The following is a 14603-nucleotide window of genomic DNA, read 5'->3' as shown; positions in this document are numbered from 1 at the left end:
GACAGCAAATCCACCCCTGAGGAGTGGTCTAAGTAAAAACTGAATAAATTGCATCATGATATAATTCAACATTGTTAAAATAGGATGGGCATGATGTATCAAAAATGCATGGTGCTCCTCAACTGTACTTTACTTCTGGGAACAGCCTTTCAATTGTAAGACATGCTCTAAAAAGGATAAACTTCTTTACAAGGTTTACCTTTCAAGTCCAGATTTTTGGCACCATTGATAACCTGAGTGACCACCTTAGTATCCACTTTCAGGCTGTGGGTGTTACTGTTGTCCCGGGTGATGACGACGTTGTGCCATTGGTTGTCATTCAGGGGACGGTCACTATTGCCTTTGATCACATTGGGACCATTTCCGAGGTCAAACACGTAGTGTATGTACCTGTGAGGGACCACAAGCACTCGATGACTTTAGATTCCCTGGAGTGGTTTAATGCAACGTGTATATAACTGACATCGGGAGCTTCAAATCCCCCAAGCTAGACTGGCGTCATACAAGAAAATTAAGCTTGATTTAGGAATACAAGAATAGTCAGATCCTGTTCTACCAGACTTCACTTTAACTCTATACTCATTGAATCTGTTTCTTTAACACTACCTAACAAAACTCCAGACTACACAGGCGGTACACTTCAAAACACTAGGAGGCAACATTTAAATTCACAGTCAATCATAGATGTGTTTGGGGGGGGGTTCTGTTTTTTTGCTTCTGTTTTGACTATTTCCCAACATAGTAGTAAAGTATCTTGAAACAAGAACAGCTTTTTAAAATCTGCATATTTGGGCTAATAGTAGTCCTGAAAATATCTATATTTCATTTCTTCCTATAAATTTGATAGTTGTATTATACTGTCCCAGAAGTAGATGCAATACATCCCACATCCCTCTTTTGCAAAGAAAAAGAAAAAAAAAGCTTTTTTATCATAGGTTTAAAGGACCACATTTCATAGTAAAAAGCCTGATAGTATTGAGTTAGGAGAAGATCTTTAAATAAACTCATTAATTTCTCTCCCTTCTAGACTTAATCATTACAGAGATATTATTAATCAATGAAGATGAGAGCATATATCAGGAATAGAGGGTAGAGAGTAGAATGGACACTTCATGCCCATATTTCATGCAGGGCTTGAGCTAAGATATCCAGCATGAACTGTGTGCTCTCTCCCACTTACCCCTTGACTAGCTCAACAGCAATGAAGTCATTGCCGTCACCACTATTGAAGAGGATGAAGCCATCAGCAGAGGTGGTCTTGAACTGGAAGAAGAGGTGCATAGAGGTATAGGCCTGGAGGGTGGCCAGGCTCAGGTAGCTGCTCTTGGTCTTGAAGGTGACAGGGTCAGCGATGATGTTCCTCAGTCCAAAACGAGCCTTCAGTTCACAGTAATCAATGTCTCCATTTTTGCACAAGTCAATGTAGAGCATCCCATTAAACATGAGGCTCTGCAAGTGGCCAATGAAACTGGAGGGGACGACGGAGATGTACCGTTTCTCGGTCATGATCCCAGTTTCAATGTTGTGGAATTCCAAGCGAGTATGGTCTCCCACCATTGTACCTATGAAAATCATAGGGGAGACACAAACAGGAAGAGTTGTTGTGCTTTGTCACAGCACCCCTACTCCATCTTTTAGGTCTAATTTGTTTCCACACAAAATATTCAGTTCCAGAAACAAAAATACTCAATATTGTATATGTCTGACTTGGCCCCAGTGGGAGAGCTGATCACTGGCCCTGTCCAAGTTATGTGCCCTGCATCCAGTGCAGCTGCTCTGAACGCCCTATCACATAAAGGAAAATATGAGATGGTGGCTAATTCAAGTTAAAGGATCAAACTATTAGTTTTCGCCATTCAGGAAAATAACTGGGTACCAATACATACTATAAGAAGAAAAGGTTTTATTGCCCTAACCCTTGCAAAGATAAAACAAGCAAGCCTTAGGCATTCATTACCAAGTATTTCTTGGTGCAATAATTCATCACCCAGTACTTGCGGAAAAGGTTGTATTGTAGAAATGTGTTAATTTTATCTGACCAGCAACTGTTGCTTTTTCTGATAATAACACCTACTTTTCCTTTGGGAAGCTACCCTCCCCACTTCACCTTTAAACCATCTTGGCTGGACGAAGGTGACCCCATCCCAGCTCCTGAAGTAATCAAGCCACCCAGACTGAACCGCCCAATGTATTTTTACACCTCTAGCCATAGAGCACAGTCTGTGAACTAACACAGTGGTCTTCAAACTTCAGCATGCATCTGAATCACACAGTCCGCAAAAGTCTGGGGTGCAGCCTGAGAATCTGCATCTCCAAGTTCCAAGGTGATATTTATGTGGCTGGTCTAGGAACCACCTTTAGAACCACTGAATTAGCAGCAACCCAAGCTGGTCCAGTAATATTCACCCCCAGGGATTTTGCTGGAACACTTATGAAAGATACGCTCTTTGCAAATAAGGCTTTCTGAAGAGGTAAGACAAAAACCCAGGGCCTCTGGAGACCATGTGATAACCAGGGGGATTGGGCCTGCCTGATGAAATAGCCCTCCCAGGAAACAACCGAAAAATGGAGAGAAAGGGCTTCTGCAGAATGATGTCACTTGAAGACCTGGATTCAGCCGACCAAATCTGGACTTTTAAAACTTACATGGTAACAGATTCCCTCTTACGCTTAAACCATTTGGGTTGGGTGTCTCGTGTGCAGCTAAAGGATCTCCAGCTAAAAGAAATAAACTATTAGACCTCTCCTTATCTGATTTACCTACAAATAGTGAGTGGCTGGGGCAGGAGTAGTGAGGGCTTGAAATAAATACAGAGAGACTAGAAATATTATTAACAAAAGTGAAGAAAAATAGCATTAGTGTGGCCGGAGTAGAAGGTGGCTCCCTCCCAGCATTTACTTTAATAAATCATATTAAAATTTAACAAACCATGTCCTAATGCCCCCGTGGTAAGAAGGAGCAGAAATTTCCCTCTTCTGGCCCTCTCCTGTTGGTACCTTCCTCTTTAAAGAAATTCCACTAACAAGAAGCTCCTACATCTCTTCACTCTCTCATTTACAGCTTTCCAAAGAAAAAGGAGTGACAAAATCTGAAAGAGTAAGGACAGCCTGCAAAGAGAACCGTATGTGCATAGCTCAGCTCTGTCATGTCCCTCAGGGGAGCAAGCTGCCTTCAAGAAACACCCAGTTTACCCCACTCATTCATGCACAGCCTGGGTATTAGAGGAGCTAGCCTTGCTTCAGTAGAGATGCCTACCCGAGTCCCGAATTAGTGTTTGAGTGGGCAATTCTAATTCTGAAGTTCAGTACCTGTAAACCACATTTTTCACCATCAGTGTTGTCAGTAATAAAAATGATATTTGATTTCCACCAGGCTTGCATTTGCTTTTCTCGATTGATGCAGAACTCAAGTGACAAAAATAAAAGAAGGGAAGGGGGTCATATTTTCTTGGTTTCCTTCAACTTCAATATCTGGGATATATAACCAGATCACACCCATGGATGCTCAATATTAATTTCATCTCTCTGGGAGCATACTCAGACCTAATTCAAAGATTTTCTCATAAGTACAATAATCAAATTTACATTTTATGAGCTTCCATGTGGTGTTTTGACAACTAGTGACAAATCATTCTCTTAATATAAGTAGAAATAAACTAATGATGTTGGTTAACTTAAATACAAAATTGTAATAGAACAAAAATCAAGATGCAACATAAATCTGCTAACAACTGAATAACTAGAAGAAAGAATTACTGCATAAAATCACTTAGTATTGAAAATTAGACTGGTCATGAAAATGCAAACTAGCATAACCTAAGTCCACAGGCTCTAATCAATGAAGTGACTGAAACAAATACCCAAAGTCAGTTTGGCTACAGATGTTCACACTAGGCCTGGAGACTGGGGGCTGAGACCGGATGGAAAACGATGGGGAAGGGGGAAATTACAGCCAGTCTCAATGAGGACACAGGAACTGAACTATGAGGATGTGGGGAGTCATGCCAATTCCTATTTTACAGCAAAAAAAAATTTAAAAATATATCAGTGATGAGAACTAAGAGGTGATAACGAGGTGATCCCTGGTGAAGACTAGCGTTCCAAAAGGAACCTGAGGAGATCATTTTAAAGTCAATTGGGAGTTTTTACAGAAATTATGGATAAACTGGCCTCTAGACTTGAGGGTTTAGGAAATTCTGCTCACTAGAATGTGAACTTCATAAAGCAAGAAAATCATGAACAGTGTTGACTGAGATAGAAGAGAGAATGAAGAAAGGCTTGGATAAGAAAGGCTTGGTAAGAAAAGGGAAGCTAATAATGAAATTTAAGAACGTAGCCTAGGGACACAGACTGATTTAAAGTTTAGGGTGACTCCGAGAGTTTCAACTAGAAGTTAGGGGAGGAGGCGGGGGGAGCGGAGAAGGTGACATGTGGCCAAATTAGAAAAGGAATTGGCTTCATTGAGTGCTAAAGGAATTCCCTTGGCTAAAGATGGAGGTTTCAAAAAAAGTATGCTATTGCACCTGGAAAAAGCATTAAAGAGATTGCTTCAACTTTGAAATTTGTGCCAAATGAAGCAAACAAATATTTTTTAAAGCCTGTGTATCTCCTAATCAGTATTAGTAACCAAGAACCATGTCACTCATCTCTTCCAACTGCTCTCTGTAAACTAAAACTCCTCCCACTTAAAAGGAGACTGTATGCATGCTTCACAGCAGTTGCTTCCAAATTTCAGGGGAAAGAGGAATAACTTGAGACAAAAATAACCAGGAAAAACCAAGACTCCTGAATAGTCCCTATATGTCAGGCACCATGCTGGGCACTTCATAACCACCATCAAATGCCACTATCATGGGTAAAATGGTAGACAGGCAACACCACCTTGTTTTAGAGGTGACGATACTTGGCTTAGAGAGGTCAAGCAATTTGATCAAAGTTCATACAGGTTATAAATGGTAGACACCCACAAACTGAACTCAGGTGTGTTTCATTCAAAAGCCCAGCTCTCTTGTACACCATGCTGCTGTGGGACAAACAGCTTGACATTCCTTACAGTGTTGTCCAAGAACAGCTGCAGGTGGAATTTAACTGGTGACATTTTCACGAAGAAGCTGCTGTGATGAGTTCACACTCCTTTCCAGGGGCCAAGAGTTCTACTGTCATTCCATCTAATGCACGGGTAATACAGCCAGCCCCTTCCCCGGAACAGCCATGTCACCTTGGTCCCTCTTCGCACATGCATTCCCAGGTTTCACTGATGGCCAGCAAGCAGTTTACAGGCAAGCCCTCAGAGTACTGAAGTCTGATGAGAACAAAAACTGGAGGGATAAACTGGGAGTTCGGGATTTGCAGACACTAACTGCTCTACATAAAACAGATAAACAGCAAGGTCCCACTGTAGAACACAGGGAACCATATTCAATACCTTGTAATAGCCTATATGAAAAGGAATATAGATCTATATGTATAACTGAATCACTATGCTATATATCAGAAATTAACTCAACATTGTAAGCCAACTATACTTCAATAAATTTTTTTAAAAATAAATAAAATTAAATGGAAGAGCATCTAGACTCTGAGGCTGGACCTCCTAGGTTATATAACTTTTCTGTGCCTCAGTTTCCCGTCTGTGAAACTGGGATGAAGGTATCAGGATAAAATCTAACAGTGCATATTAAGTGCTCAGAACGGTGTCTAGAGCTCAAAGTGGGAACTATTACTAACATGCGGCTTTCATTTTTCCCTTTTCTCTGAAGTGTGTTAAGAATCTCCTGGTGCCTTCAGTTACTGTTTTCTCTCTTTTACCAGAACCCAAGTTCTTTCTAAGTAGAGAGCCACTTCTTGCCTCTTCCGTGTGCCCCGCAGTGTCTGGCAGAGAGGCCTGGGATCAGCAAGCATCCCTTACATCTAGGGAAGGAGGCTGTATCTGAGACAACTGCTTTGCAGTCAACAGTGAGAGCCAGCCAACACTGAGAGCTTAGCAAAGAAACCAAGGGAAAGGCTTAGAGGAGGCAACTTAACCTCCCCTGGCTCCTAGGCTGGGGAGAGGAATTAAGAAAACAAAGGCTTATAAAGTCTTGGTAAAGAAAGCACATTTTACCCACAATTCTCCAGCCACACTCACAGCCTTTTGCCCATTTTCAAAAGTGTATGCTGTAAAATACTTTCATAATAAAAAAAAGTTCCTTGAGCCAAATATATTGGGCAAACACTGCACACATAATTATTGGAGATGAGCAATGTGTATTAATATATTAAAGGCTCCTAGTAAGTCCTTCAGTGAAGAAGGCTACCTTCATTTTGTTTAACCTAATATTTCCTAAATCAATCTCATCGTGTTTTTACTAACGTGAGAAACACGCTTTCCTTGGAAAATGACATTTTACTGCTCGGTGCTGTATGTGCCGTGCAGGGTGAGGGAAGGAAAGGGAAAAGTCAGTGTGGCTCAGAGGAGTCAAAATAAGGGTGAATTTCTGAACTAGCAAGAAATTCTGCGTGGAGTGGGTGGTTCCTGCAGCATTAGGTCCCAATGCTGAGGAGCACAGCCCAAGTGAGGTGTCCTTTCCATTTATTCTTGGTAACAGAAATCCAGCTCAATCAATCAATTAATCAATCCATCCTTATTAACGGTCATCTGAACTTAATCTTTTTCCAGGAATAGATTATATTACAATAAATGAAAACCACCAGGCTGAGGACTACTTCTTTCCTTGCTTTTGATTTCTTATGAGTCTGACCTATTCTTTGCAGCATTTCTACAAACTAGCTGAAAATTTGACATCCCAGGGGACATTTAACAGCATGAAAGGTATTACAAAATAAGCCAGTAAGATACTATTTAATAGCCTGAGGACTGTGTGGTATTTTGGTTTCATTGCCTGATTTTATGACATCTGTGAGCTAAAATTAAAATTCCCAAGCCCCTTATCACTGTAAGAAGCAATCCAAGGTTGTGGCTCATAAGTGAAACAGCTCTTTTCTTCTACCAAATTTCTGTATCTTTATGGCTGCTTTTTTCCATCAACAGCAAGGTAGGGGGTGAGGCAGGAAATGAAAGCGCTTCATTAATTTCAAATATCAAATGGATGACTTGGGCATCCATGTTTAATCCTGCTTTTTAATTATTAGTGGTAAGAGAAAGCACACTTTATAATTACTTTTGTTCTGAAGTTTCTATAAAAGAATAAGACTGAGGAAGGCAATACACATTACTGTACCCTCAGTCCTGCAGTTCTTTATGACCATCGCTTTCAGGGCATATAATTTCCCTGCGGAAATAAAAGGAACTCGTTGCTGGGCGAGATTGGGGTGAGGCTGCCATCTAGTGGCTGCTTATTCAAAACATGCTGTAAGTAGCATCGCTGTTGGCTTTCCTGGGCCAAACGCAGAGGGGTTAGCAAGGGATGTGGGATGTATTGCTACTGCCTTTGTAGGCTCCTGTCTGCACTAACGCTATATGGGGAGCTCTCAAATAATTAATGCAGGTTGGCTGTGGGTTCTAAAGCTTCCAACCATTTCTATGCCTCTTTGCTTACACTCATTACCCAAAGCTAATCTACCCTTCAGGCACATAGAACAGCAACTTTACCTCCCACTACTAAGTTATGTCTACGTACAACTGGAGGGTTTTGGATAGTTGTAATTCTGTTTGTCTTCGTTTTGGGAGGGGAAAGGATGGGTATTGTTGTCTACCTACTGACATGTATTCCTCACCTCACCTCAATCTATTCCATTATATTTTACCTATAGTAAAAGATACATCGTTTTCTTATGATGAATTATGAAGTCTAACAAGCAGCTTGGTTTGGTCAAATCACACAGACATGAATTTGGAGCTTAATTACACAACTCCCTGTAATTTCACGTTCCCTCGACGTAAAATGATAATAGGAACACTTAATTTGCAAGGCAAGGGTACACGACGGAAGATTAAAGGAGGTGATATGTGTAAAACAGCTAACCCAGGATCTAACAGCAGCTAGGTGCTGGACACAAGTGAAATGATCTCCCTCTGTCCACAGACTCTCCTCCACGACTTCCACGCACACGTACTCCTGTCTGCACACACATACATGGCTCACTATAATTCCTTACTCCAGAAGCATAGAAGCTCAGGCTCATGATTATAAAATTAAAGTACAGAACCCAAGATTGCAGAAAGTTTATGCTAAAAATACTTCAGCAGTAATAGAATTTCAAGTTTAAAAACAAGGAAATGAGGAAAATGGGGTTTAGTATATTTATCCCAAAGGTATAAAGCATTTCAATGACAATGACTGTACTAAACCCCAGGGCCTCTGACTATAATCTGAGTGTCTTACTCATGGGAGACATTGCTGCGATGGCTTAGGCCCCTGAATTCATTTGACAGGTGCAGAAAAGGTAAGTGACTTTCCCAACGTCCTGCAGAGAATTAGCATCCAGGCCCAGGTCTCCTGATGCCAGCAGTGTCCCATGTAATTCCTGTGCTGCCCCGAGGCTTCCTTTCCCACGTGGACAAGAAGTCTGTGTAACACACAAGCACTGCTCTAGAAGTGTACATTGGAGAGTATTAACTTACAGAATGCAGCGTGTAAGATGTGCTTGAAGATGTCCCCGCTCTCCCTTCCTAGACCTTAATAAACTGCCCACCAAATTCTGCCTAAAGATCACCCTTTATAAACCACTCTAGATTTCTCCAGCCCAAATTGATAATTTTCTCTTCTGATTGACAATTATGATCTTATCCACCCAAATTAGAATCTCATTACATAGTCCCTGTTTTATTTTTCAAATACCCGAGTCCTATCTAATCTACAAAACTGGCTCACTGTTTGAGGAAACAGGTAGTCTTGTGAGCTTCCTTTGTATCTCCTACAGTCCTAGCACACAGCTGACATACAACAGGCTGTCACGAGATACTTACTGCTCGTGTGAGGCTCTGAATATTCCTTTACATATGCATGGATTTATCCACTTATTCCTCGCCCTCCTAGAATGTAAATTCCACCAGACCAAGGACTTGCCTGTTTATCACCATATTCCCAGTGCCTTCTAAAGCAGTGCTTAGTACAGAGTAGGTAACTTAATTAATAATGATTAAGTTATTAAATAAATGAATAATTATTCAGCACCTTCTAAGTATCATACACAGCTCTAGGTACTTAACTGTACCATAATGTTCCGGATTTCTGGCTTCTCCATCTCCCTCTCCTGCAGAGTGACTCATTCATTAAGGGAAGGAACCGGCACATAGGACGATGACTGGTAAATTGGGTTCAAATAACTGAATAACAGAAGGATCTGTAGACCTCTACATCTGTTCTCCAGACACATACACTATGCCTAAGGATGTATGTAATCACAGTAGTGGATACGTTCTACAATGCAGATCAATGACAAGGGATTATGAAAACACAGAGGAAGATCTTCTTAGCCTACCTGAGCTTGTCAACAGAGAGCAAGACATATGACTTCCGTTCAGCAAAATAAAAGGTTTTGGAGAAAAAAAAAAAAAAGCCTTTCTTCCCTGAATGACCAAGAGGAGGATGAGAGCAAAGAGAGACAGATTTCACTATGGCTGTACTCACCCTCAGCCACGTCATCGTCCACGGTCAACTTAAGGCTTTTTCCTCGCCGCACCACCCGAACGGTGTGCCATTCGTTGTCATTGAGCTTCTGCCCTGCATACAGGGTCTCTGGTCCTTTGCCTAGGGGCGGTGGTAAGTGTCAAAGTTAGAATCAATGCTGAAAGTCACACTCATGGCAAATCAGAGTTGTCAAAGCCACACTGGTGCACATGACCCAGTAGCATTCAAGGAATCATATCCCTCCAAAGTCCATCTGAGTTACACGGGTCCAACAGGGTCTTCCGCAGTAGTCCCCAAATGCACAATCTCAATTGAAACGTAATGGACAATAACACATAAGTGCTCTCCTTTAACTATAGATACAAGACATTTAAAATGCCAATGGCATTAAGTGAACATTTACAGGAAATAGTAGTCAGCTGTCATTTTGTTTCCCCAAATCTTAGACTTCAGACGAATTTCTTGAAGATACAGGAAATTCGTCAGCCATTTCTTCATACTCGTTTGGTCAGGTAGGCATATTACACCAGTTTGGCTTTTGAAGAGTATCCACCAATTGGATGGAAAAAAGAGTTCTGCGATATGTGCTTTGAACTTGACATTTCCATTAACCCGTGGTCTTATCAGAATGCAGTGACCACAGAAATCACAACAGTAACTGTCACAACAATCATAGTGCTACGGTTTAAACCCCACTAGAAATAATGCTCCTGAAGGGAATGTGATGGGCCCCAGGCTTATATTCAGTGAAACGTGCCACTAAGCAAAGGAATCAATCAAGTTGTCTCCAAAGATCCATAATCAAGATACTTGAGATAATGTTCAAGATGTTCAAGTGAACCCTAGGAAGACTCAGATGCAATAAGGAATGACAGCATTTAGGCGCAAAAGCTGGCAAGATAAACACCAAGGTATTAAAACAATTCAGTTAGTGATGGGGTGGAGGGGGTGTTACATTTCACTTGCCATTGAACTGAGATGTAAGTTTAAAGACAAAGGCTGCAAAGAACCAGAAAACTTAGGCCAAGTTTGCTCTCTCTACAGGGACAGCTGATCCCATGAAGGAGGATGCCCCTTAAATCTTCCTGGATTAGTCCGTCAATATATGGAAAGCCTTAGTTCTGGAAATAATTTGTAAAAACAAAAAACAGATGAAATATGTAACTGGGCAACACATCTCTATGGATGTTATGCATCTGTAATATTTCAGAAGACCGCACACTTGGCTCCAACATAGAGGAATACAGGGCCAGGTACGTAGCAGCTGCTTTAATGAGTGTTTACTGAATAACTGATGTCTACCTAGATCATTGGAAACCATCAAATAAAGGCAATAATACATCTTCAAGTAATTTTGAAATTTTTATTATATACCTTTTATTAGCCACTCTCCCCTCTCCTTTACCTCCAAGACCAAATTACATACTGTTTAGGGGAGAAGAGGGAAAAAGAGCATCACTTGGATAGAGATCTGTTGAGCTGGGTAGTTTTAAACTGTGCCCTTTAATTCTGAGTAATTAGTGCTCCTATTCAGTGCTGGTTATAAGGGTTCTGATAGTAGCTGAAGTTTGGGGAGATTTCCTCCTTGGAAAATAAACAGGCTTTCAAAGTGGAAAGGTTTATTTTAATCACAAGGTATTCAGCAGGTCATTTGTGTTTAGTATTTTTTAGAATGTACTTATACCCCAACTGCAATCCAAACTTATAGAAATCCTGAGAGGTCAGTGAAGAAAGTTAGAATGGACCAAAAACACCCAGAGTTGAGTAATGATGCCATGAGACCAATGAATCTTAAGAGAAAAAAAGAATTCTATAACAAATCACTTAATATTAAATCTCAGCCTCTCTTTGCGAGTATGCCTGTATCTAATGTTTAAAATGTACGCATTATGACAGACTTTTCCCTACATTTCGGCTGATTGGACAGCACTGTTTATTTTCTTATTTAATTCAGGTTTCGGATTGATACAACTGTCTCCTTCGCAACAGCAAACTGTGTGAGCACCGGGAGAAAATGCAGGTCCTTTAAAGCAAGGACAGATGCTCTCAGAAGAAACAAACCTGCCTTTGTTTTTTCATGCTTTTATCCTCTTTATTCTACATGCAAATGCTTCGATAAGAAAGAAGAACGTAAAGAGAGATGTGGAAAATACTGGCTTTAGAGGCAGAATTGCTACAAATACAGGTAATTTAAAGAGCTCCTTAAGTGGCATCTGTTTTTTAGAAAATTTTTGCACATCACTTAATGTCTAGGACTGGGGACAAGAGAAGAGGGAGAAACACTAACACAAAGTCAGTTTTAGGACTTTGCTACACGAGTGCCATATTAGCCACAGAGATGTTAACTGAGCTTTGCCTCAGCCCAGAATGTCTTAAATGCTGCTGGTATGCTGCAGGTATTTCTGGAGTCCTTGAAATGTCCACTATGGTCAAATTCAAATCTTGACTCTAAAACTTTGGGATGTGATGGCCTATGACCAAAAATGGGGGGGTGGGGGGACCTGAAACCTCTCATGCCCTCCTGCTGGGTTATGTTCTATAACTCCAACCCCAATAATTCTCATTACTCTAAGAGTAGAAAGATTCACACTCATTTCCTTAAAACGGCAGGGAAATGAGTACTATTTGGTATCTATTTTCAAGCAAAAGACAGAGAAATTTCAGTGAGCTTTTGAAAAACTCTCAGCCTCCAAAAGTGGAGAATCCATGGCATTTCTCTTCAATCAAGCCAAAAGGTCAATGTGTCCCACTAGAAGAAAAGTGATGTTTAAATTCAGGATGGAAATGCACTCAAATAGAGGGGAAGAGCAAATTTAATTTGTAGCCTAAGCATAAAAATGGACTGATAAGTGATGCACGATGCAGACTAGTTGAATGTTGAAACAAACAAACTGACAGCTTTTAGAAATAAGGGTATGTAGCCTAGAACAATTTCTCTGGCAGATTCAAGCACAAAGCCAGCAAAGCAGCATGGTAAAACAACGAACGCAAAGATTTCTTTGCTTAAAGTAAAGGATGGTCCCAATAAGAAGAAGAAAATAATTCTGTTTAAGTTGGAGTTTAAAATGGAACTGGTGAGAAATTTAAACAATACACCAAAGCTATCAATCTTCCAGCATTGTCCTTTTTCTTTTTTAGCAGCGAGGAGAAGTGCAATATGCAAGTGGGCACCTACTGGATGCATGTATCAGATGCATGTTTCCTTCTTTTGTAGTTTAAGTAATAAATATTGATCACAGAACAACCCTTTGATTCCCTATAGGCTGCTTAGATCATCAACATTTGATCTAAATACGGAAAACAAGTAAGTTGTCTGACACCCCATAGTTGGATTTCCTAGGTCATGACACCCATGACTGGAGTAAAGAAGAGAAATTGCAGGTGAAGATTTCTGGGATGCAGAAGTCTATGTAAGCGGAGTGTTGACTCATTGATTACTATACAATAGAGAGTCTTTAATGAATCCTCTGGGTAACACCACACAAATGCCCACTCAACTGTAGCCTCACTGCAAACTCATGCAGCATCATCTCTTTTAGTTAAGGCCTGTCTCACAGAAGAGTCTCTGACGAATGGGGGACAGAGAATGAGAATCATGGACGAAGGACTCGGACTAGACTGCTCCCTTGACCTATCCCTACAGTAACCCCATGGAAGCCAGAACTAAGCACAAAAGTCAAAATGAAAAATTAGGAGAAAAATACCCGTTGAGAGAGAAATCATTGCTGATTGCTTGAAGGCAGATGACACAGATATTAGCAGGCTGTTCCCTCTTTTGGCAGGTAGGGAATGGAAGTGTGTGGGAAAAATCTCTATTTGAGCATTACCAAAGGCACACATCTTCACAAGGTGGACTTTGGATTTTAATTATTTTGAATCTATTTGGTTGTCTTTTTTAACAGACTGTTCACATTACATGAACTTTTTATTCCCCCCAGGAGCAATATAAGCAACAAAACTATACGATAGCCAAATATCTTATATTTCAATAATTTGTCAATCAATATATTTCTAAGATCTTCCCAAACCATCTAAACCAGGTGGTTTTGCTCATATGCAGGGAGTAGAAATTCCTTCCATGTGTCACAAAGTGCTGTTTCCAAAAGCAGGTGGATAACATTAAGAAACTTTTTTTTTTCGCTTGGGGTGGGAGGACAGGGACTAAGGAGTGTGGGGACAAATTCCTGCACCATAATCACCAAACATCTTTCTATTAGTGCAAGAAGGGGAAAGAAACGATCACTTGATTTCCCTGGAAGTATGTTTCACATGAATCAAAATTCCTATGATGCATAAAAAGTATGAAATTCACTCCTTTAGAAAGGTCTAGTGAAATGCATGTGATTATACATCTGGATGATATGGCAAATAAATATGGAAAATGATGGACGGTATTAGCTTTGAAGAACATCGAAAATATTTAAAAAGAGAAAACTTACCTTATTTCCACCAGCGCCTTAGGTTAGGCTAGCTGAGCTGTGACAAACATTTTACGAGCCTACTGCACCATCTAGTTTATCAGTCTTCCTCTCCAGAGAGAAGAGATGAGGGAAGTAAAAGCAAGGGTGAGGAGGAAACGGACCAAAGTAATAAAATAAGGAAGGTGACAGGGAAATAGGAAAGAAGCATCTTATTTGTCCCCCCAAAATTTCAAGGTTCTGCTTGTTTTCTTTGGGCTGACAACCCAACATAGAGTGAGAGGGTGTTTTGTTTTGATACTCTTATTTTTGTTTTTCTTTGAGAAAAATTTAAATCATTTACTTATTAGAGCCAGTTGGGTGAAGCATTTCAAACAGATCACTGCACTCTCACTGGAGCCCTCGGGGCTCAGGAAGAGCTGTCATACTTCCCACAATAGATGTGAACAGCATAGGAGGCTGTCTGGAAGCCTTGCATTAAGTCTCCCAAGGTAGCATGGGAGAAAGACAAGTGCCCCAGTCCTTGAACTTGAGCCCACGCTCCCTCCTGGAGACCTGCTTCTAGTTAAAGCCCACTGAAGACGCCACTGACATTGACTGGGCTTGAATAAGT

The 14603-nt window shown here is 40.7% G+C and overlaps 1 protein-coding gene across 1 annotated transcript in view; it reads right to left on the bottom strand.

The window, feature by feature from the left end:
- The window catches only part of NRXN3 (neurexin 3), a 1622198-nt gene that overhangs the window by 761351 nt on the left and 846244 nt on the right, over positions 1-14603 (bottom strand). Inside the window, exons 13-15 of the mRNA XM_032482446.1 lie at positions 9573-9692; positions 1181-1562; positions 200-390 (exon numbers count right to left, since the gene is read on the bottom strand). Of these exons, the coding sequence (XP_032338337.1) occupies positions 200-390; positions 1181-1562; positions 9573-9692 (693 nt within the window). The remainder of the gene's footprint in view (positions 1-199; positions 391-1180; positions 1563-9572; positions 9693-14603) is intronic.

The sequence above is a fragment of the Camelus ferus genome, chromosome 6, assembly GCF_009834535.1.
Source record: "Camelus ferus isolate YT-003-E chromosome 6, BCGSAC_Cfer_1.0, whole genome shotgun sequence".
NCBI classification, from domain to species: domain Eukaryota; kingdom Metazoa; phylum Chordata; class Mammalia; order Artiodactyla; family Camelidae; genus Camelus; species Camelus ferus.
This window is presented reverse-complemented; position numbering and strand designations above follow the sequence as displayed.